This window comes from Ips typographus, linkage group LG3 (genome assembly GCF_016097725.1).
Source record: "Ips typographus isolate SLU linkage group LG3, UJ_Ityp_2.0, whole genome shotgun sequence".
Lineage (NCBI taxonomy): Eukaryota > Metazoa > Arthropoda > Insecta > Coleoptera > Curculionidae > Ips > Ips typographus.
In genome coordinates this window covers 3,960,632-3,983,500 of record NC_138424.1, presented here as the reverse complement: position 1 = coordinate 3,983,500, position 22,869 = coordinate 3,960,632, and the positions used below count along the sequence as shown (strand labels likewise).

Genomic DNA, 22,869 nt, shown 5'->3' with positions numbered 1-22,869 from the left:
GTCGGGGACGATTTTTTGCCCCGGGTATCGGTATGTCTATTGTTCGGCTTCTTTTCGAAACTCCCTGCAGGTTTTCGGCACCATAAATAAAATATAAGGGTATCTTAGTGCTTATATGATGGAAGTTGGACGCCTCCGTCCTAAATGGTTATGAGAATGAGACTGTGTTATAATATCTCTCGCCTACGTGTCAAGTCAATATGTATGTGACCCGACCTAACACGGTCTGGTCTGGTTTTGACAATGAAAGGCGTCGACCAGATATAGATAACGTGTTACTTGGTTCTTTTCTTTTTTGCAAAGTTTCTCTTGTATCTTTTAGAAAGTAACACGTTGGGAAGAGAAATCCAAGAATTAGATTTGGAGATTTAGACTAAACTGAAAAATGTATATGTAATCGAATTGTACCAGATGAGCAGATCTTTTTTGTGATGCCACTGATCAACGTAAATATTGTGTCAATATCGGATTTTTGGTCAACAATCCTATTCACATATTCTGCCTCTGCCTTATAATCTAGTAAGTTTTAGCTCTATTTCTCATAACCAACATAATTAAATCTAATATCTCGAAATCTATACTAATTTAATATATCTCAAAGTTTGGGTGTCTGAGGTAATGTACAATGCTCTTGAAGCAGCACAGAAGCTTTCAAAATAGTTTAAAAGCTTCCGTATGCTCCTAGAGTAGTTTAAAATCGTCCAAACATTTCTAGGATCGTCTAAGAGTTCCCAAATGCCTCTAAAACAGCCCAGAACCTTCAATATGCTCTTTAATCTGTTCAAAAAACCTTCCAAATGTTTCTGAAAGTCTCAAAAAAAAGCCTAAAAACATGCGTATGATTCTAGAGCAGTTTAAATGCTTCCAACAATTTTTAAAACAGTTTCAGATTTTTATATGCCTCTAAAAGCAGTCCAGAACCTTAAATATGGAGGTTAATCTATCAAAAACCTTCCAAATGTTCCTGAAGTAGTTTAAAAAGATTTCAGAAGCTTCCAAAACACGATGGAAACTCCAAAATGTTTCTAAAGCAGTCGAAAGCCTTCCAAAATAATCTGCAAGCTCCCGAAATATTTCAAAAAACTCTAAAAGCGTCAGTATGCCTCTAAAGCAGTCCAAAACCTTCAATATGCTTTTCAAACTGTCCAAAGAGGTTTCAAATGCTTTTAAAACACTATAGAAATTCCAAAATGCTTCTACAGCCGTTGAAAGCTTTTCAAAACAGTCTAAAAGCTTCCGTATGCTCCTAGAGTAGTTCAAAACTCCCAAATGCCTCTAAAACAGCCCAGAACCTTCAATATGCTCTTTACTCTGTCCAAAAAACCTTCCAAATGTTTCTGAAAGTCTAAAAAAAAACCTAAAAACACTATAGAAAACTCCAAAACCGTGCCTAGAAGCTTCCAAACACTCCTGAACCAGCTTAGAAGCTTCCAAAAGCTTGTACAACAGTCTAAAAGCTTCAAAATGTTCTTCAACTAGTCTAGAAGCTTTCAAAACAGCCTTGTTGGTATACTTTGTGACTGACCCTGTATACATGGTAAACCTCATTTTGCCCCCAAACTTTGAGAAATATAATAGTTATTTGTATACCTAGGCCGTGAAATGGTATTTTTTTCGGCGGGAAGTGGTAAGTTTGGCGTCCGAGGCCGTCTTACGGCCGAGGACAACAATCTTGAGGACGAAAAAATTATTTCACGGCCGAGGTGTACACAAAATGTTTTGTTCAAACGATATTTATTTAGAAATTCTTAATTTTTGATAAATAAAATGAGAAATGGGTCTAGCAATCACGGTGACGTTTATCGTTAAGTTTGCTGGTTATGCATTGTTGATGTGACGTTAAATACGTTAAATAAGACTGACTATTGTCAGAAATATTTTCCATTTTTTCATTTACGCAAAAATGAAATTGGAAGACGAAGATTGCTGTACTGATATGGATGGGTGTACTGCTGAAATTGGTGCACACAGTGGTCACATAGAGAAATCGTAACCAGCAAGCAATAATAAGCGTAGACGGTAACATAGTGATTGTTAATTTACTTTTTCCCTGTATTTTTTTTTCGGACGTAGGGCCGTAAAAGTGCATTTCACGGCCGCTAAACTGCTAAACTCACTTCACGTCCGTTTGAACAAAAAAGTAGTTTTTGACATATTTGCAATATTCTAGACTTTCTTGACACCCGTTATAATATGGTACCATATTCTTGGTTGTCATCAGCATGTCAATTTCTGCTTTAAATATTCTCAAAATTTCCCATACGCAATAAAGTGAATACAAAATGCACGTTTTGCAAATAAAACCCGGTACAATGAAAGTACTTCCTGTAATAATAAAAAGTTTTATAACCCAAAGCATATAATATTGGCATCGTAAAAACCGCGTACAGGTAAAATGTCAGGTTGCGTCGTTAAAACTCCAAGATAAAACTTATTGTTTTATAAAATTTGCTGTCGACTACAACCAACTGTTATCTGATTGGCTGTGGTAATTGTTTAATTCCTACACACAAACAAAATGCTAATGTCTCGATGAACTCTTAGAGCAGAAGATAAAAACGATTTCTCTTTAAGCACGTCCCGGACCACAAAGCTAATAATGGATTATAGAACGTGGGAATTCCATCACGAATTAGAAAACTGCAAAACTGGGAATTTTCCAGTCAAATATTAATCGCATTTATTTTCCGTACAATTTGCAGCTATGTGACACAAGTAAATTCCTATCGTTCGGTCCATTAATGCTCCATTTACAATATCCGAACGGGCTTTTAATGTAATCGTCAAAAAATGCTGGAATTTCACCTCCCCATAGTCCCAAGGGACGTTAAGCACTTCATTTGTTTGTTTTTGAGCACTCCCCTTATTTAGGGTAAACACCACCACTCTTGTTTATGGAAAAGGTATCAAAAGGAGAATACAGGACAGCTTATACGATGATTTAAAATTTACAAGTCATCTGTTTTGGTTCTTCTTGTTTTCTTTATTGATTTGTTTTTCTTACTACCCTTTGTCATCAAAAATTTCATTTTTTTTATATTATATTTTGAAAGTAACAGTCTTGAACGATTATAGATACTTAAAATTATCTCTAATAAGCAGTAGCCAAATAAATCAAAATTGTAATAGTAAAATTCTTGTAAACTGTCTACTCACTTGAAGACATCGATTAATTCAAAGACTGAAACGCAATTTATCCATCCAAAGTGCCTCTCTAGTCTTACATGGAAAACGGGGTCGCATCAAACCATCAGCATTTCCGTAAGCCCTCGTAGAAATATACCCCGTGTTCTTGAATCTGTTTACCAGGTTCAAGAAGAAAAGAATAATCCACTTTCTGCAAATAATCCTTCGGTCCCTTTATTCTATGAGCGGCCCTTAATTTAATTGCAGTAACCGCACCAGTCTTAAAGGGGCAGGTCCTTAATAAGGAACATTTTGGACAGAGGTTTTGGACATTCTCCTATTTTAAATTCTGTAAAAAATGTAGTTGATTTAAAGATTGTACGCCAGCAAGACAGTTCAAACTACTGGAGACCGCACTAGGGATAGTGGTGGCAATATAAAATTGATGATTCAAAGTCCAGTCCTGTACTCCAGTATCCAGAATGACAAATACAAAAGCGTCCCGACATCAACAGTGTTAACGAGATTTTGTCCTGATCCGATTTTGTCCTTTAACGAGTATATGGTAAACTAATAAAAGTCCGGCCTTTGTTTTATCCCTTACTTTCTCAAAAAATAGGCTTCCTGTTTTATAGTCCTCAAATTTTAAAAGCTAAAAAAATAACAAAAGTATTGAATTCACTCAGTTTCTGTAATCCTATAAAATTTATGAAATAACCACAAACTCACACACAAAAGTTGTCCTGGGGATACTAGAGAATAAGTCAAAACGTTGGCTGTTTTGGGTTAAGAAGTAAGTCTCTAGCTGTGTGTGTAACCTGTCCATTGTCTTATATTTTTTCGAATTTATCCTAATTCATCTGTATTTTTCATTGCTTCTAATTTGATAATCATATTTGTCTTGAGAGTCCAACCCTCAGCTCTATAGAGAAGAATTGGCCAGATGTAGCAGTCTACGAATTTCAACCTAAGCTCCAGATCAAAGTCGGTATCATTTACTTGCGTTGAAAAGAAGGTAATTTAAAACATTGCAGAAACATATACAGAAATACACTAAACAAACGGTATACACAAATATTGCCCTATAATTTCATTCTGCTGTATTGGGGTGGAAACTGAATAAAGAGGAATGTTTTAGCTTAATATGATTTACCTCCCCATATCTCGTGTTGTATGTGTAATATGCAATATAATATGAGGATAGCTGATATTAAAAACGCCAGGGGGTGTACGCGCCTGCAGGGGCGTTAAGGGGATAGAGGGGAATTTAATAATAAACGCTGATCTGGCAAATACGAATGGTTTTAATAACCAAATATCTGTTGTTATATTTATAACCGGGAATGGTGGTGGAGTAATTTAAATTTAAATTATAATTCCCGTCCAGAATGATGTGTGTCCTGGTGGAATTAACGGTGCCAGACAAAGACGGAAGCTTTTGCTGACCTCTTTGATTATGTATAATATAAATGGAAGTTGTTTCGAATCGATAATGGGAAGCGTGTTTGTTTAGGTTTAATTCGTAAATTATGCTCGTTTCAATAGTGTGTGGTTTGGATTCGTTTCGGGCAAGGAAGTTCATTAAACTATAACTTCCGGTTCAAATTATGTTTTGTTATCACTTTGTATGTAAAAAGTCCCTAAATTCACATTAAAAAAGCTAGAAGAGTGCTGTCTGTTGTGCAGGAAAATTTAATAAGATAATGAGAATCTAATTAAGCTTGGGCTATATAACTTCCTTAATTATAAAATAATGCTTTGGTTGCTCATTAAGATTTAAATTGACTTTCTACGGGGTGTAGGGTTGATATTATCATTCCCCGGTAATTGCAATTTGCTTACCAAATTTCGAAAAAAAGGAGCTCACTTTGCTTGTAAATTTCAACATAAAGAAAAAAATTAACAGCTAAAACAATATATCCTTTACGGTCGAGAAAATTGCGACTAACACCTCGAAAACTTTCCAGCCAACGATTTTTCCCATTTCCCGTTTGTTGCGTAATACAAAAATAGACTTTTACGGGCTCTAGACTCGCTTCACAAATTTTTATTACAAAATCAATGTTCCTATTTGGCTTTTACTGCTTTTTTTACCCAAACGGGGCAGTAGGTGCCAACGCCATCTAATGTACGATGGTTACAGTAGAAACAGCTCGTAAATTTGATGTGATATACGAGCTTAACATTGTGGCGCCACCTATTGAGGCTCATAAATATAAATTTGTTCCTATTTAAATTAAATGGAGTACAGCTATTAAATTGATAAAGTTTTTCCGGATAGACCCACGAATTAGGTTAGGTTAGGTGAGCGATAAAGTTTAGATATTTATTTAATAGTCAATATTTTAAAATTTAGTTTTCTGGATAATATGGTGGTTATATTTATCTCAAAATTTAAATGTGGTTGTTTTTAAAGTCCAAAAGTTAAAATGTGTAGTGTAAGCGGTTTTATAGATAAGAAATTGATGAAATTATAAAAAAACATGAAATTAAAAATTTAAGTTAATCTTGTTACTAAGTGCAAAAACTACATTTTTTTTGGAAAACTGACAGAAGGAAAGAACTCTGCAAAGCCTAATTAGTCAATCTTTCTTCTTTTTCTAATTAGTAAATTTATTTCATATGCTTAGTTTCGAGAAAAAAAATAGATAATCCGCCTCATTCCAAAGTTCTAAAATATTGATATTTACTTCTTAATTTGATTTTACTTTATCGAATTCAACCCTCTTGCATGTTGCAAATTGGTCCTCAGCAAAGGACATACATATAACGCGCGTTGCCAAATTTTGTAATTAAATTACTCGAGTTCCTAATTTACCGACGCTTCTGAAGTTCAAAATCCTGGAACGTGCCAGCGCGTTTTACCTTGAACTAAAACTGGATCAATATTACAATACGAGCTCGCCATGAATACGTTTGCTTTGCTAAGTTAACCTCACTTTTCTCTATTAAATACCGACTTGTAACGCGTTCTAAATAAAGTAATAATAATGAAAGAGTTTTGTGATGGTAATTCGGAAATTATCAGTAGTGACCAGACCATTTTAACAATCCGTGATAATGGCGAAACTAACAATCAATCTGATTGTAATGTGAACAATGTGCCACAGGAGGGCGTTGCTAAAGGTGTGCAGGAGAACCGTCGTGCTGTCACGACGACCACAAAACGCATTAAACACAGTGGAGTGCTTCTTAGAGCCAGAGGTTTAATACGACGTAGCATTAAATGGTAAGTTCTAAAGGAGACAACCTGTAAAATTCTGGTAGGGGTTGTAACGTTGTAATCGAGGTGACGTCAGAGTGGTAGAGAATGTAATCCCAAGACTAGGGTGCATTAGGAGGGTTGCTTTGTGCGGCATCTGTCGCCCTTATACAGTCTGCTTTAAGTACGACAATCGTAGATAAAGTCGACAGAGGGTGGTTAGAATCAGTTTGTGGGTCGATACAGGGTCGTACTTTGACATTTTTTTATTTGAAAATATCTCAAAAACTATGGAAAAAAGTGATTTTTACCAAAAATACTTTTTTAAGCAGTAGTAAAGTTGCTTTGACGAAAGTTTCAAGGTACTTATCAATAAAAATATTTGGTACCCTTTCACTAAAAATACCTCACTTATAACCACTAGTGACTTTATTTTAATTTGGGATTTATTCCGGACCTGTAATGTTGCATCCCTTGCAGCTCCTAAAATTGCAGAGCGAACTAGTAGGTAGAAAGAATAGATTCACTAAAATCGGCCTTTGCCTTGAACTTTTTCAAGTCCGTACGCGTTTTTTTGTGCATGTTTTGGTTCCACATTTTTGCTTCAGTGACGTACTCGCGTCCGTTCAAGGCAGTGCCATTCCGGGTATCGGTATTCCTGTAAAATGCCTCAGTGCTACGTAGAAACGTGCGGTAACTACTACGAAAAAACGCGAGGAACCAAAGATGTTATTTACCACATGTTGCCGGGAGAAGCAATTTTGGCGGCCAAATGGATCAAGGCGTGCGGTAAAAAGGACCAAAAAGTACCGTACTACGCCAGGGTGTGCAGTGAACATTTTTCGGAAAAATGCTATCAAAGAGATTTGCAGCATGAACTTATGGGTCTACCGCTGAGAAGAAAGTTGAAGCCTGGTGCTGTCCCAGACCGAAATTTACCTAAACCAGTAGTAATTAAAACCAAACCACTTCAGAGAGAACCACTCAAACACCAACCTTCCACAACCTCTAACATAATCCGCAAGAAAACTGTTACAATAACGAGTAAAAAACTAACAGAACCGGTTGGCAAACGACCCAAAACTATCACAACTACTCAAACATCGTTATTACAAGCACCAGAAATCGAATTGGTGGTAGCACCTCAAAATAATCTTCCGGAAGTTTCGAAACCAACCAAGCTCAACAATGTAGGAAAAATTCCTATGAGATCCAGCTACAGAATAGCAAAGAAAAAGTCTATAGAAACACTAAGTGACTCTTTTACTGAAAAAGTTAATAGTAAAAGCGATAGAAACTCAGCAGGTTCGAAAACCGAAAAGTTTAGTGACAAGTTAAAGTTTATGGCCAAGTTACAGCTTAAATTTGAGAGGAAAGAGCAATTTGTCCCTCTTCCTACATATAGCTTGGAGGAGTCTTTAGAAAAGGTTGTAAAGCATCAACTCAGGTAAGGATTTTTTTGAGTTCAATATACTTTTGTAACTGGACAAATGTGACTTTATGTGTGAGTCAAAACCAAATTGAATTATCTTAAAAATACTTTGAAATCTCTGAAATCAGCCCTGAAAATATACTTGATAGTGTCATAGTACTTAGTGCATCCACCATATTGACAGCAACATTTCCATTAGTATGAAATAAAATTGTGCTGTATACATCCTCGAAAGTGTGTAACTAAGTTGGCTGCAGATGTGTCTCTTCTTTAAATGTTCTGCTACTTATTAGTATCTTCTTCTTCTTTACGTGCCGTCTCCTTTAAGAAAGTTGGCTATCATCATGGCGATTTTTATCTTTGAAGAACATCATTTCAACTTTGAACAAATCAACAGAGCTACTGTTGTACCACTGCCTCAGGTTGTTCAACCAGGATATGCGTCTTCTTCCTATACTTCTTTTACCCTGTATTTTCCCTTGTAGAATAGTTTGCAACAGTGTGTACCTCTCCCCTCTCATCACGTGGCCCAGATACTGCAATTTTCTGATTTTGATTGTGTTGATTATTTCCTTCTCCTTTCCCATTCTTCTCAACACCTCCGTGTTCGTTGTTCTGCTCACCCAGCTTATTCTGAGGATTCTTCGATATGCCCACATCTCGAATGCTTCCAGCCGGTCAGTGTCGCACTTCTTAAGCGTCCAGGCTTCCATTCCATATAATAGTACTGGAAATATGTAGCATTTAAGCATTCTGATTTTAAGATGTAGACTAAGATCTGTTCTGGTTAATGCTTATTAGTGTAGGCAGTTATTATTATTTTAAGTTTTGTCGTTACCAATACTTCTGATGCCTCCATTAAATTTTACAAAGTATATAGCTAGTTATTATAAAAAACGTGGTCTTCATAAAACTTAAAATTTTGGTCTGTGTCATCATTATTATTTAGTACTTTTACAGTTCTTAATGCTTTATTTAATATGTTCTGAAAAATATGGCCAACAATTTGCTAATACTGGAATAAAGTAAGGTTTGAAATTTTCAGAATTACCTTGTATTTTGTCGAAGTAAACAAGCTTCAAGGCTGCACCTCTACGAGACCCGGTGCTAGGAAATGCAAAAACATTTTCAGAGCGTCAGATTAATTATGGTTGCGGTTTTAAAAATAGGCTGAAAACTGTAACAGTTTTGATAAGGTTGGGTAAAAGAGCCCCGCTGACCTTGTTCAGCCCCTTCAAGGTTCCCAAAGGTCATCCACGTAGGCAGCTATGAAGGGGAGGTGGTGCCGTTGCAAAACTAAACAAACAATAACCGTTCGTCGAAGCGTATCAACAACTGTATTTACCTCAAGCGTTCTGTCACCATTTTACAAATCCAGTTAATTTGTTATCAAAAACAATGTATGTTCCGTGCACATACATAAGCAAAGTCACGTAGAGGTCATATCGGCATGACTGTGGCCCCGAGCCTCGTACTACTTTGGCCTGGGTTCAAGGATGATTCAGGCCGAAGCATGCAATACGGATTATTTTGGTTTCTGGGTTCGCGTTTTCAAACATATAGAAGACTCGACTAGGTTGTTTGGAGGACATTGCAGTTTCAGGTATCAATTTGTTTCGTTGAAAAACATTATTTAAGAAAATAAAAGGTGCGACGAGGACTGGAAAAACCCATTTAAAGAGTTATTTAGACCACAATTAGAAAAGACAAACAAAAGAAAAAGCCAGTAGATCTAAAAAAACAAAATAGAAACAATAATGACGAACTAGCAAAGCTATAGTTGATTGCACGACCGCTTTATCAAGAATCCTGGTGTTTCATGATCAAATTACGTACAATTTTCTGCACAATATTGTTTTTGATTAACTTGTTATTAATTGTAATAGCTGAAACCAACCAAAACGCACAAAAAAATATTAAAAACATGCAGCACGTTTACTCCCCCTGGAAGCCAATTAAGAGGAGATTGATTAATTCGTTGCAGACCGGCCTGGCCCTTTTCTTATCGATCGTATGATCCAGACATTCCCTATTAATATTTGAAGACTGGAAAATTAACTTTGCTAAAACACACACGTCTCTGGAACAAAGTATTCAATCCAGTACGTTTGTCGAAAGCTAAATTATGTGTCTCAAGAATTGTGTTACTTTTATGGTAGTGTAGAAATCGAGAACCTTCTTGCCAAAATCGATTATTAAATCTAAGCCGCATCCGTGACGTCATTGGTGCTCAACTCAATGATATGGCAAAGGCAGGCTAGACGACTCTTGTATGTATAGGGATGCGTTCCAGAATGACACGTTCAAGTTGGTATTTTACACCAATGAAATTTTTTTTTATTTAAATTTAAAAACAAAACCCTCTATATAATTCAATAAACTCTGTCAACAACAGCATCTAGTTTGACAGGCAAACTCTAAAAGTTCATCGCAACGATAATCGTTCCAGCCATAAATACCTTCTCTCAGTTCCAGTTGTAAACAATCCTCTTTACCATCAGTATTATCCGGCTGCTCATCTAGGAAATCGGAATACGCCACTGGCTTTCCAGAATTAATCCAAACAAATTCGCTATGGCAACCATAACACCTTTCGCCACCAATCCAAGTACCATGGTTCGGACCGCCTTTAACAAAACTCACTATACTCACTGAACTTTATACGGGTAGCATCAAAAATTATTACTATTGGGATTTGTGTTTCTCCACAGGTTTAATAATGCATACTCTTCGGTATCGTTCATGGGAGAGGCAATTTCCATACCGAGTTGCCAACATAAAATGGTGGCATTCAAAAAGGTTACCCGTTCTTTGGCTATTAAATAATCCCTGGAGCAACTACATTCACTATAACCTAAATAAACTATTTTAAATTATTAAAGTACAAAACTATTGAGTATTACCTAAAGCCGGAATTTTCTTGCTTAATTCAAAGTGATTGAATGCCACAGGATTGAAATCTATAAGCAAAAAATAATAATATAATTTCATTCAATTGCAATTAAAACTTACCTAAAGCAGAACATGCTAAAAGAAAAACTAACAGTAATAATGTAATGGTGTAAGGTGTCATAATTATAAATGTTTTTGAAATAATAGTAAGTGAGATACCAATTTTCAGGCTTATATGTAAAAGTCATATCAAAAACAAACTTGGGACACTTCAGATACTTTCAAGTTAAAAAGCTTGTTTATTAATAGTGTATAAACAAAAGGTGTTCCACTTTAAGAAAGAGTAACGAAAATACTATAATTACTTTACTTTACTTGTGTTTTTCAGAATGTAGGTACATTCTGGCATACAAAGTGTATAATTTTATACTTACAAGACGGCGTTCAATACAGTAACTTATTTTAAAATAAGTAACATATGTATAATAAGCATATTCGAATAATGGGTATTTACAATTACACTGTTCAGAGATATCCTTCTACAAAAAAAATGCAATGACGTCATTATTACCATTTCCCAGTATTTACAAAAGAACTACCTCAGGAGGTCCCATATAAGGTTTTAACTAATTTACAAAAATTATACAGCTCTACAGATTGTATGATATTCAAAATGTCGGCTATTTCGACCCTATACATGTTTTATTGAGTCTAAACGACCGGAATGACAATCTAAACTAGAACGTGGCCGCCAGTTTTATTAACAATCGTCAGGAAAATCCTGGAACGTATTCTCCGGTCCCGGGAACGCTACTGGATCAGCGTAAGGACCAAAGCAGAGCCGCAGACCGGCGTTATAGGTTCACCACGTAGCTCGGCAAAAAATGATCGTGTGACTCACTTCTGCATCGAATTCCCCCTTTCTGTTTTGTTAAACAGCCCCCCGGTTCTTTGACGATTCAGTGTCGCTGGTACCAATCGATCGCGCTTCATCTACATGCTCTGCGAAGGTACTGTTTGGTAACCGTAGCTTGGTGCTCCGTAACAAATCAAATAGCAGCCCATACATTCGTTGTTCAAGTACCAACCTGCGGTTACCAAATTGTACCACCGTCAGTGTTATCGTCTTATCGCCGTGAGTAACGCAAACCTCGACTTTCTGCGATGGTGATGTTATTGTGAATCACGCTTTAGTTTAACGGGTGGCACCTCAACAAATAATCGAGTTACCACTGTGAGTTAGTGTGAAAGTGACATTATGTGAGGGTAACACAGGTATTTAGCTCTGCAGACAAGAAGGGGGTGGGAAAGTTTCTCTTGTATACACGTTACATATACTGAGGTGACCGCCTCATTGCGATAACACTGTACCTGCATGACGTAGTACTGATAAGGCTGCGGTTTCTTTTAGATTAATATCCTGTAACCCACGCATATACACAATTATTAAAGTACAAGACATGTGTATGTTGACCTTATTCGGTTTGTGGTACCACTTATGATTAGTTAACGGCCACTAAGGCTGTGTTTGCACCATTTTCTTTTTGAAGAAGCGCACGGAACCTTCTTTTGTTTACCATCGTTCATAGACTAAACCAAGGTCGGTTGAAATGTTCGAATTCACAGACGACCATGAACTATGTACTATATAATACGAATATGCACCTGGTGGCAGACGCAAAATTCTTTAGACCTTGGCAGCTGTGGTATGACAATGGTTCGCCAATTTAATTGGTACCACCAACATTGGACGGTGGTACTTAATAAGCATTAAGTGTTACTTATTTGATGAAAATGTTTGTTACCAGATTAGTTTTAAGGAAATAAAAAAAATTGTCCAACAACCAACAAATTTTTCTAAACTGTTCTATAAATAAAATTTACTGATTAAGAAAATTAAATAGGTACCCAAATCCGTAAATGTCGATTATATTATTTGATATGTAACAAATCTAACAGAGGATTTTTGGAAAGCTGATTGACCTAATAATTGCAAAACATTAAATACCCAGTGGTATCATATTTATTGATCTCTCTATTTCACACAACACAAAGTGATAAACGCCAAGGATAAACTACATTAATTTAGGTCATGTCTTATCATTTTATATGTATGTATAAGGTCAACAATTCTACATGTACTTGAAACAAATTAAAAGCAGAAAATAGCACATTGACCTTAGGTTAACCGAACTTTACACCTCAAGTGTGCATTATTGTAATCCCCCGTCCTCTCCCCGTCTTGTCTACAGCAAACAATAAATCAGTGAGGTTCTTCTGCGCGTGTGCGTAAGTGATGCAGATCTCCAATCTGTGCCAAACTCAATATGCCTCAATGCGCAGTGGTAGGCTGTAATAATACCCATAGGCGCACCAAAGGTGGTTCCGTTAAATACCATCGTTTTCCGGGCGATACTCGTACAAGAAACCAGTGGCTGAAAGCTTGCGGGAAAAGTCTTAGTAATTGTTCTACGGCAAGGATTTGTTCCAGACATTTCAGGTGCGATTTTATAGTTAGTCAGATAAAGTGCTTATGTCACGTTTTAACCCTACAACCAGTGTTCAACATTGTTAAATGGTTCGGTCACTTTTTCTGTTTTTACTTGATTTGGTGACCAAATCGTGTTTACTGCCATGGGACCTCTCATTTACCTAAAGCATATAGCCATGTCACTATAAAATTTTGATTGTTTCATGTTGACTTTCAAACCAAAAATAATCTCATTCTTGTAGCATTCAAACTGAGATGCTATAGGTATAAGATCACAATGTTGGACTGATGGTAGTTACTGGGATGGTATTAGGACGATTCATAATGACTTGATATCTCGTAAACTGTATTAATAGTACCACATATAGTACCGACTTGCCAACTAAGGATGCGGGGTACTGTATTTGAGAAACAATCCAGGCTTGCAGCAAAAAAATGTGTAACTAAAATTTTCAATATTTGGAAGGCCTTACTTTCCAAGATCTATATTAGGAAACTTTTCAAAATTTTGAATTTTTTGGTCGGTTTCGAAACTGTTTGTCTGCTACAATGTTAAAAATTTAATCAGACACGATATATTAACCATTCGAATCATCCTGTATACTTTATTAAATATGTCAGGGTTTAGTTGTGTTTTTGTAAATTCATTTACACGCACTTTTACATAGTGAGGGTAGTTACGAAAGAGACGTGCAGCACGAACTTCTAGGGCTGCCCACAAGGTGTCGCTTGAGACGCGGCGCTATCCCCGATCAGAACTTACCCAACGACTTCCTCAAAGAGGAGAGACAACAAGTTGATTCCGCTATTGCGGTGTTGTTAGCGGTGGGGTTGGTGCCGACGGCAAAATTAAGCGGCAACGTTGGAGGACTTCCTGAAGAGTAAGTTGATTGAGGCCGAGGACCACAGACGTCAAAATTTGTTTGGATTTTGAAATAGCGATACGCATTCCCCTTTTCCCTATCGTTATAGTTCGTTTGCCCGCAGGTCTGTGACCCCCTCTAGTTGCCCGACCTATTTTCCAATGTAATAAGCTTAGGCGGTGATGCCACGTCGAACTGGCTAATTTAACAATGAAAAGTCATTTGAATAAATTATTGTAGTGCGCTTTTAAAGTCACTAAAATTTAAGGACTTAGCTCTGTTTTGATACCGATTGATATACAAATAACCATGCAAAACAAGGTCATTAAGATGGTTGCTATTTGACCTAGAAAAATTTATTAGCTCATCAAACGCGTAGATACGTGTTGTATTAAATAGGTTATAACTGTCAATGTCATATGATGTAATAAATAAATCAGTAAAACTGCAACTTTTGGGCTCATACCATACAACATGTTACATGAAATGTGATCATGAAACTTAGTCATTCCATAAGAAAAAATATAACCTCAATTCATTGTCATCTTATGGCTCACCCTGTATAATCCTGAATGTCACATAGAAGTAAAACGTTTAAAATGCGTCCTTTTTTTAATAGGATCCTATATTTTTCGAAATAGTTAGCGATTGTCGGACTTTTTACATACACTGGTATATCAAATCATCATCAAAATGGCAGACATGTCATATTTTATCTTGGCCTTAAACAAAACATAATCGCAATTTAACGCAGTTTGATAAAAATGTTAACAGAATGTAAAAATAAATAATTGTTGCATTATTTGGTGAACATCACAATTGTTGGCAACGTTGCAATGAGCATTGCACATTGTTGTGCACACAGAGAGAGGCGGAATAGCGACGACGCCGTATGTCCTGTTCATTTTAAATTTAGTGTGAAAGTCGTCGCGACGGCACGACGAATTTTAGTCGGTAGAGCGCGTTCGCGTCGCGATCTTCGTTTGTTTATCGGGTTGCATGCAACCGTAACGTGCGTCCAAAACGTCGGGATCTGGTGCGCACGTGGTTGGTTGTTTATTTTGTTTATACCACGGAGGGCTTTACCAGCCTAGATACAGGATTAAAGAAAAAAAGGTACTATAGTACCTCACTATTTTATGTGATGCGGTAAAAAGGTAGAGCGTAGAAGCGGCAACGCCGCATTTGTGCTATGTTAAGGGATGATCGCTTGGGCACCGTAAAATTGGCGCGTTAGGGTAAAAGCAGAGTTGCCATCATATTTTGTAACGTTATCCAAACTGCGCCTTTCGTAGGGCAGACGGCGGACGCAAAAAAAGTAAATAAATTTTTAAATGTGTAGGTAAATTAAAAAATATACAAATTTTAACCGGAGTATGTTAGTTTATTATTAAATGATTAAGAAATTTTCTTTAATCAAATTTATGTAGATTTTGAAAACGTAGTACAATAATGTAGTGTTTGTTTTTGTAATAAACTATAACACTTTACTCCGAATGTTTTGTTGTTCAACGACCTCAATAATAAAGATAATACATATTTGTGGCTCTACTTTTACATAGAAACATGTCGAAACGTCGGCCTCGATCCCTATTACCTTAAAATAAAGAAGATCAACGAACTATTTGAATAACTAGGTCGTTCATTCTTACGAAATCGTTTCATGAACAAGACACACGAACAAATTAATACTATTTCCGTTGCTGATCTTTTTAACTTTGTTGTATAAGTTTATTTGCTTCGGTACAATGTACTTTTGATTGTAATTGGGTCGCTCTTATGTAAATGTAACAGTTGCGTATGCCAATGCTAGTGATTGTTTATACGGTTCTATTTCTCTGTTTTAGTTTGAACAAGATGCAGATAATGGAGGATGTTAGGGAGGGATGTGATGCTAACCCTCCCTCGTCTCCTGGACACGCAGAACAGGAGAATGGTGGTAGTCCCGCTTTAATTAAAGAAGTTAAAAGTGAAGAAATTGGAATTGAAGAAAATGGTGTAGAGGCACTTAAAGGTGATGAAATTGAAGAAGTTAAAGTCAAGGAGGAGGACTTTGAAGAAGTGAAGAAGAGTGATGAGGAAGCTGACAAAGTGGAACTAGAAGAGAACAGGTGCGTTTTCTTCTCCGCAAAAACCTATTTGCTTCAGTGTGTGTTAACTAATAAGTTTTTTATTTAATATCACTAGTTTCCTTACAAATTAATTTAAAAAGCATTGGAACCTTGCAGCCGTAAATTGAAAACACTAACTTTAGAACAGAATAAAGCCCCGAGGCCACTCTTTCGACCTTGGCACAATTTTACGCTTCGCATTTCGATGTCTAAATAGTTGTGGCACTAGCAATAACGTTTGATATTATAATAATTTTCATTCAATTATTTTGTATAATGATCGTGTCCCAAACGATACAGAAACAGTTTAGATTAGATTCAAATTCAAAACAACACATTTATTAATTTATTATTAACCAATTACAACAAGATATTTTAGAATATAATTAGCACAAGAAATAAATCTACTATTTTCTTCCCAATTTTTTTTATACGTTGTCGTCTAAGGCGTACATTTGTATTTCAGTAACAGCAACCACAGTTCATCATCAGACTCTAACCAAAACAAAAGAAAACGCGACCAAGACGACAGTCCGATGAAAAAACTACGTAGCGACTTGGAAGAGCATTTTGTTCAGAGGGACAAAATAATGAATGACTTTGTCGAACTGACCGACTGCAACAATCTGGATCAAATTCAAACATACAGCGACCAACTCCTGTCCGAAATTCGAACCTTGAACGAAATGGCCAAAGAGAAGGAGAGAGAGTGGAACCAGCTGTTGCATTTGAAGAAGTTAAAGGAAGAGTTGCTGATTCGGCTCCAAAGGAAGCGCCAGGTGATGACAATCAATGAAAGTGATCTCAATGAGCCTGAAACCAACGGTGAGTTAGGTATTTGCGTGTTTTCTGCTGTTTAAACCCAACAGTTCTTTTATAGGACAACAGAGTCTGCTGAAGTGCAACCAAAAGATGCAATTGCTTCGTGAGTTAAGGGCGGCAAACTTGGACAAACTAAAGCAAAAAGCTTTTATGTTCCAAACTCCCTATAAACAAAAGACTATGCTGGATGTCCAGTCTATTATAGCTGACTACAGGTGCGGGTTTCCTCAATAAACCGAAGCGTATACTGATGAAAGTGTTAAATTACAGGCAGAGACATCCGGAAACTGTACCGAGACGAGGTAGAAGAATTCGCCCGTCTCAATCAAGTGAAGATCTTAAAACTGGTAATCTGTTAGAGAATTCTGAAGGGCTGTCTTCCTTAAATGGGGTAAGTGACTGTTATTGCTCTTAGACAGAAAATTGTCATTATTTAATTTTTATGCATAGACTGAAGCCGATCTGAAGTCTTATAAAGACATTTTGCTTCAGTTTGCCAAAATGTCGCAATCGGACAAGGAGCTGCAGAAAAACACAAAACCGCCACCACCATATCCGGAAGTTACTGTTCACCCGGTCACAAGCACCAGTTCAGTAGCTCCTACTAACTCTTTACTACATGGAATATTAACCAAGGTAAACTTCTTTAGACACTCAGTACGATTAATAAACAGTCTGCCTGAGCCGATTATTGATTTTAATCACCTAACAAACTTATTTGTGAAACTTTTTTCAAAAAAATCTAGCCTAAATAATAACATTCTAGGCACCTGTTCGAAATAACACCACCCCATCAAATACAGCAGTTAACGGGGGTAAAAGTTCCTTCAGCCCAACTTTAGCCAGACTACTAACGGCCCCAGAACGAGGAGGGATGGGCGTGGTTACGTCCACTCCTAGTATACTCGGAAGAACTTTAATAGGTCCCGGAAATGCAGTTACTTTAAACGACATATTTACCGGAAGTAAGGTAAGTTTAAATGGTTGATTAGAGGGTAGTTAGTATTGATTTGGCATATGTAGATAAACATTTCATTCATTCAACATCATTCAACTTTTAGATGAGAAACGAAATCACCATAACTCCAGTAGGAGGCAATCAATTCGAACTATCTTCCAAACGTGGAGATACGGTGAGTAAAACCTCATCCACTACACCCTTCCAGTTTGAAAACTCTAGGAAATGTTTTATAGATGGAGGAAGAGCTTGAAGATCCAGCTGATCGTCTTATAATCGACGAAACGTCAGACAATTCCAATACAAAAAGCAAAGAAGACAACCGATCCGAAGATGGAGAAGAAGTGCCTCAATGTCAGGGATGTCAACAAAAGGCAGCACAATTTGTCTGCGCGGGTTGCGGCAACCAATGGTATTGCAGTAGAGACTGTCAGGTACTATATACAGGTTGTCATATCCATGTCAACTGTGCTTTAAATGTTATTGCTGGCAGGTATCAGCGTGGGACGACCACTCGGAAGTGTGTTCCGGTTAACTTAACTCCCTTCGGAGTTGTCTTGAACTAAAGCATTTAGTTAGCTGATCTAAAGGCTTCGAGTATGCAACTGCCTTTGTTGTTCCAGCTTTTAAAGTTAAACCAACAACCCACTCATCCACACCAAAGATATAGAAATGGGGAGGAGCGGATGTTTCCAAACCCATATTTACCGATATAAAACCATATAAGGTTTGTTTTTTCTTGATAGCCAGAGGATATATCTGACCAACCAGTTAAGTGTTGTTTAGTGATTACCTCGCTCATCATTGGTTGGAATATTGTCCGGACTGAGAATACATTTTATAAAAGTTACCCGTCAAACTGATAACCAGTCGCTAGATAAGTTTTAATTTGGTTTTTGTCCTATTTAAGTGCCATTTGTTGTCTGTGTGAGTCAATTTTTCAGAACCAGGTATTTATAGGTAGATAATAGATATGCGTATAGCATATAGCGAGTGTTTAAGAATAATAGGTCATCACTACAAAACTCAATTTTATGTGATGGCTGTTTTATTTAACACATTCTATAACGTTCTTCCTAGTTTGTAGCCAACAAAAAGTACATATACTACGTAATTTCTTGATTTTATATTGTGTGTTCTTAGGAATTTTTATTACGTCTTTTGGTTTCAATTAGATGAAATAACGCCTCAGTTTTGATAAAATGTAAATATTTTGTAAGATAATGTTCTGTGATATCCTCTTATTCAGGATCAAACGTATTTTTAAATATAATATATTTTATATTTCAGTAAAACTCTTTTTTATTATTAATGATTATACAACAAAAACATGAAAATATGGATATAGAATGATGAATGGCGTGATGATTTTGTGTGTTGACAGTAAAGCATAAGATTTGTTAAGTCTTGAACTCTATCAAAATCATTAGTAAAGCGTTGGTGACGTGCATCCAATATGACATAGGATCACATATGTTTAACGTTGCGCTAATATGTAAAAAGAATAACAAAAAAATAGTTTTGAGAAAAATCGATATTCACACACGTTACAATTTAACTCAAAAAATTCCAGATTTCTCAGAATTGACTGAAGTGAAGCCGACAAAGGCGTTTTGTTTATTTTCTTCTTGATTACGTCTCTGTCTGTTTTTTTTCTCTCTTTTACATCTCTCCTTTTCGCTGCTGGTCAATCTAGAATAATCTGGATGGGACCTACAGACCCTACAGTTTATCGTGGGTTCCGAACCACGGTCCTACCGATGACGTGTCCTACACTGTTTTCCTTCCACAGGATATCCGATCCTATCCGCCACCAACGTGAATGAGAGGCTTTTGCAGTGTAAATTCGTTTTGCACACCCTGGATGTAAACGTAGCAATTTGATCAATTTGAAAAACCGGCCGCACTTGTTATCAGCTCGTCGCTTTACCAACTCGGCCACCCAGCTGGACTGTTTGTTCGCTAATGAATATGAGTTTCTCATTTTCTAAAACTAATAAATTTGTTGAAAATAACAGAAAATAATACACTTGACTGACTAAAAAAGTGACAGACGCTCATTTTAAACGAAGTGGCGTGAAGTTAGACTTGGCTACGTTTACGCGGTTTATTTTGAATCTCTTCACCGAACATGGGCCTGTAGACTGTGACTGTAGAGTAGAGGTTATTTTTAACTTGTTTACCTCCTCTTCTAATGGCAACTTCGCTATTTCAAACAATTTCTGGTCGACTTTCTAGCAGAATAAAACCGCTAATCAACAACATTACCTTTATAGTACCATTACCACACCTGCAATTCAAACCTCACTTCAGAACCATGGCTAGCGTAACACCTTCAGACAGTAGTTTAGTGGAAAAAGCAAAAAATTTGGCTCCACCGCTTACCAGTGGCAAGCACAAAGGGCAGGTAAGAACTGTTTGTTTAACCAAAGTGTATAGTATCTAAGTAAGAAATTTAGGCTGGTCGTATAGGCGTTTTTGGTGGCAGTATTGAATTCACAGGAGCCCCCTACTTCTCTTCTATAGCAGCGCTAAGAGTGGGCGCTGATTTGAGTTATGTTTTTACAATTAAAGATGCCGCTTTTGTTATCAAATCATACAGCCCTGAATTGATGGTTCTGCCATTTTTAGATGATCCAGATGCAATTAATAAAATTAGTCCATGGGTGGACAGGTTGCACGTTGCTCTTCTAGGTAGATACTATAAATAAAACTAATGTAAACTTATTGCTATAAGTTAGAATAATTGAGTACAGGTCCAGGAATGGGACGTCTGGATTCAACTAGGAAGGTTTTTGAAAACATTGTGGGCCTGTGCAGGTCAAAAAAGATTCCTTTACTAATTGATGCTGATGGACTTTTCTTTGTTGCTCAGAACCCTGACATCATAAAAGATTACCCTATGCCAGTGGTTTTGACCCCAAATAAAATGGAATTTAAAAGGATTGTGGGTGAAAGTCAGCCTGATGGGTCTAAAGTTCAACAAGCCCAGCAATTTCTTGAAAGAGTTGGCCCTAATGTCACTATTTTTTGTAAAGATGTTGTTGATGAAATCATTACTCTGGGTAGTAGCATATTGGTAAGTACTGCTTGTTTATTTTGTTAGGTATTATTCCAAATATTTTAACTTAAACCTAAATTTATACAAATAAATAATTTAAATATCTACTAAATCAAAATTGAAAGTCTTAATCTTCTTTTTTCTCTCCTTCATTTTCTTGATAGCACTTTTTAATAATTCGTTCAAAGTACTTAATATAAACTGCAGCCACCAGTCTCAAAGGTCCTATTATAACACTTTGTAATAAAACCTCAGGCAAAGACTGAAAAGGACTCATTCCAACACAAAGGCTAGTTAGAATAAAACTCTCCAAGCCTATATAACTAAAAAAATGACCTTTAAGAGCATCATCAAGTAACTGTTTAGCCACAGTTTCCGGATTATACAACCCTCCAGATTCAGACATTATTTTAGTTTCATTGGGTTTAGTTTTGTTCTCAGTTTCAAATCCGGGTGTATCTGTGTCAGGTGGCAGAGCCAGAGTCACAGTGACATTATAAGGTTTTACCTCCTGATAAATTGATTCTGCAAGACCACGCAATGCAAACTTACAGGATGAATAAACAGAATAACCAAACATTCCCATTAGAGCCACAACTGAAGAAGTTATAACTACAATTCCTTCTTTTCGTTTTTTAAATCTTGGGAGTATGGCCTGAATGGGATACAAAGTTCCCAACCAATTGACATTTATCAAATGTTTGATGTCACTCTCTATCATGTCTTCAAGTTTACCACAAATGGCTTGTCCAGCACAGTTTACCAGCATGTAGATTGGTCCTATTTGATCATCCAACTCTAGAAGTTTCTTCTGGACGTCCTCTTTATTAGACACGTCCACAGAAACAGTAGTAACAATTTGACCTTCATTGATGTGCTGTTCAATTTGCTTTTGGGCTTCCTCTAGTTTTTGGACGTTCCTAGCAATTATGGAAACGTGCGCCCCGTTTTGCGCGACTAAAACAGCCAAAGCCTTGCCTATTCCGCTCGAACCTCCTGTTATCACTACGTGACGTCTGTTTAGGGAGCGTTTTGAAGGCCGATTCAAGAATTTCAGCGTTAAACCCAGGAAAATAAAAACTAACAGCACTATGTAGAACATTTTGCTAAACAAAAAGTCTACTAAGTTGGTATTTTGTTTGAAAAATGGAAAAACACAGCTGATTGTTGACTTCTTCTCCTAACCTGACCTCAAAGTTTTGAGGTTAACGTTAAGGATTGGGTGTTGACAGATTTTTTTCTCATACTAAAGCAATGTGGAAATTTAAATATACCTACAAGTAGGGACTCATAAAATAGTTTTATAATTAAATTTTTGTTTTGTAGCTTACAGGAGGAGGTTCCGGACGTCGTTGCGGTGGTCAGGGTGATATGTTAGGTGGAGCCATGGCCGCGTTCCTATCCTGGGCTTTGGATAAAAATTGGGAACCGGCAGTCGCATGTTATGCGGCTAGTAAATTGACCAGGGACTGCAATTCTCGTGGGTTCAGTAAATACGGCAGAAGTATGGTGGTCACTGATATGCTGCACGAAATTCCTGAAGTATTTAGAGAAAATTTTGAGCTCAAAGAATGAAGGGGGTTTTGTCTCGGTTTTTGTGATAATATATTATATTATAAGGACCAAAAGTGTTACTATTTTTGTATATTTACTTATAGAGCGGTTAAAAAGATTTATTAAATGTTAATGGTGGTTTTGCACAATTTATTTTTTGATCACAAATTTAAATTCATGGGTTACATGCATGTTTGGTTGCATAAAAGAGGAATTATTTTATGATACTACTCTGTAGTACAATGAACAGGTCCTTTTTTATCTCTCTTACTCTTAAAGTATATTTATATGATAAAACAAAGAGAGGCAGCTGATTGTCGATGTCATGAAGCATTCTTGTCATTCATTCTAATCTAG

General features: G+C 36.7%; 3 protein-coding genes and 1 long non-coding RNA gene across 11 annotated transcripts; 1 reads left to right on the top strand and 3 right to left on the bottom strand.

Moving 5' to 3' along the window:
- Nucleotides 1–6,948: 6,948 nt before the first annotated feature.
- On the top strand, nt 6,949–22,661 carry LOC145726862 (uncharacterized). 6 transcript variants are annotated; one of them, XM_081976141.1, is made up of 14 exons: nt 11,459–11,927; nt 12,905–13,152; nt 13,812–14,024; nt 15,854–16,117; nt 16,584–16,942; nt 16,998–17,154; nt 17,210–17,330; nt 17,390–17,575; nt 17,706–17,909; nt 18,001–18,072; nt 18,134–18,331; nt 20,357–20,591; nt 20,654–20,976; nt 22,285–22,661. In XM_081976141.1, exons 2-14 carry the CDS (start codon nt 12,980–12,982, stop codon nt 22,531–22,533), a joined length of 2,754 nt encoding a protein of 917 aa, XP_081832267.1. In that variant the 5' UTR covers nt 11,459–11,927; nt 12,905–12,979; the 3' UTR covers nt 22,534–22,661. The 6 variants fall into 6 exon arrangements, with proteins under 6 accessions (XP_081832262.1, XP_081832261.1, XP_081832266.1 ...); XM_081976140.1 differs by lacking the exons at nt 20,357–20,591; nt 20,654–20,976; nt 22,285–22,661 and adding an exon at nt 18,391–19,416 and having other exon boundaries at nt 11,456–11,927; nt 12,947–13,152; XM_081976139.1 differs by lacking the exons at nt 20,357–20,591; nt 20,654–20,976; nt 22,285–22,661 and adding an exon at nt 18,391–19,416 and having other exon boundaries at nt 11,456–11,927; nt 12,920–13,152.
- LOC145726870 (uncharacterized) lies at nt 7,769–9,477 on the bottom strand. 3 transcript variants are annotated; one of them, XR_014177708.1, is made up of 3 exons: nt 8,812–9,477; nt 8,268–8,487; nt 7,769–8,211 (listed from the first exon to the last, which is right to left on the bottom strand). It is a non-coding gene; the product is annotated as an uncharacterized LOC145726870 (long non-coding RNA). The 3 variants fall into 3 exon arrangements; XR_014177707.1 differs by having other exon boundaries at nt 7,769–8,487; nt 8,812–9,056; nt 9,106–9,477; XR_014177709.1 differs by having other exon boundaries at nt 7,769–8,487; nt 8,812–9,056; nt 9,123–9,477.
- On the bottom strand, nt 10,069–10,894 carry LOC145726869 (salivary C-type lectin 2-like). Its single transcript, XM_081976152.1, has 4 exons — nt 10,773–10,894; nt 10,664–10,720; nt 10,447–10,614; nt 10,069–10,387 (listed from the first exon to the last, which is right to left on the bottom strand). Exons 1-4 carry the CDS (start codon nt 10,831–10,833, stop codon nt 10,146–10,148), a joined length of 528 nt encoding a protein of 175 aa, XP_081832278.1. The 5' UTR covers nt 10,834–10,894; the 3' UTR covers nt 10,069–10,145.
- On the bottom strand, nt 20,974–22,209 carry Kdsr (3-ketodihydrosphingosine reductase). Its single transcript, XM_081976149.1, has one exon. It carries the CDS (start codon nt 22,058–22,060, stop codon nt 21,086–21,088), a length of 975 nt encoding a protein of 324 aa, XP_081832275.1. The 5' UTR covers nt 22,061–22,209; the 3' UTR covers nt 20,974–21,085.
- Nucleotides 22,662–22,869: the final 208 nt, after the last annotated feature.

What these genes read in the sequence shown, in the direction of transcription:
- LOC145726869 (XM_081976152.1), bottom strand. Translation starts at nt 10,833, where the DNA reads ATGACACCTTACACCATTACATTATTACTGTTAGTTTTTCTTTTAGCA. An exon ending in TTTAGCATGTTCTGCTTTAG is followed by an intron (nt 10,721 to 10,772) that starts GTAAGTTTTAAT and finishes TTTTGCTTATAG; the next exon opens with ATTTCAATCCTGTGGCATTC. An exon ending in CAAGAAAATTCCGGCTTTAG is followed by an intron (nt 10,615 to 10,663) that starts GTAATACTCAAT and finishes TAGTTTATTTAG; the next exon opens with GTTATAGTGAATGTAGTTGC.
- LOC145726862 (XM_081976141.1), top strand. Translation starts at nt 12,980, where the DNA reads ATGCCTCAATGCGCAGTGGTAGGCTGTAATAATACCCATAGGCGCACC. An exon ending in GTGGAACTAGAAGAGAACAG is followed by an intron (nt 16,118 to 16,583) that starts GTGCGTTTTCTT and finishes TTTGTATTTCAG; the next exon opens with TAACAGCAACCACAGTTCAT. An exon ending in TACATGGAATATTAACCAAG is followed by an intron (nt 17,576 to 17,705) that starts GTAAACTTCTTT and finishes ATAACATTCTAG; the next exon opens with GCACCTGTTCGAAATAACAC.
- Kdsr (XM_081976149.1), bottom strand. Translation starts at nt 22,060, where the DNA reads ATGTTCTACATAGTGCTGTTAGTTTTTATTTTCCTGGGTTTAACGCTG.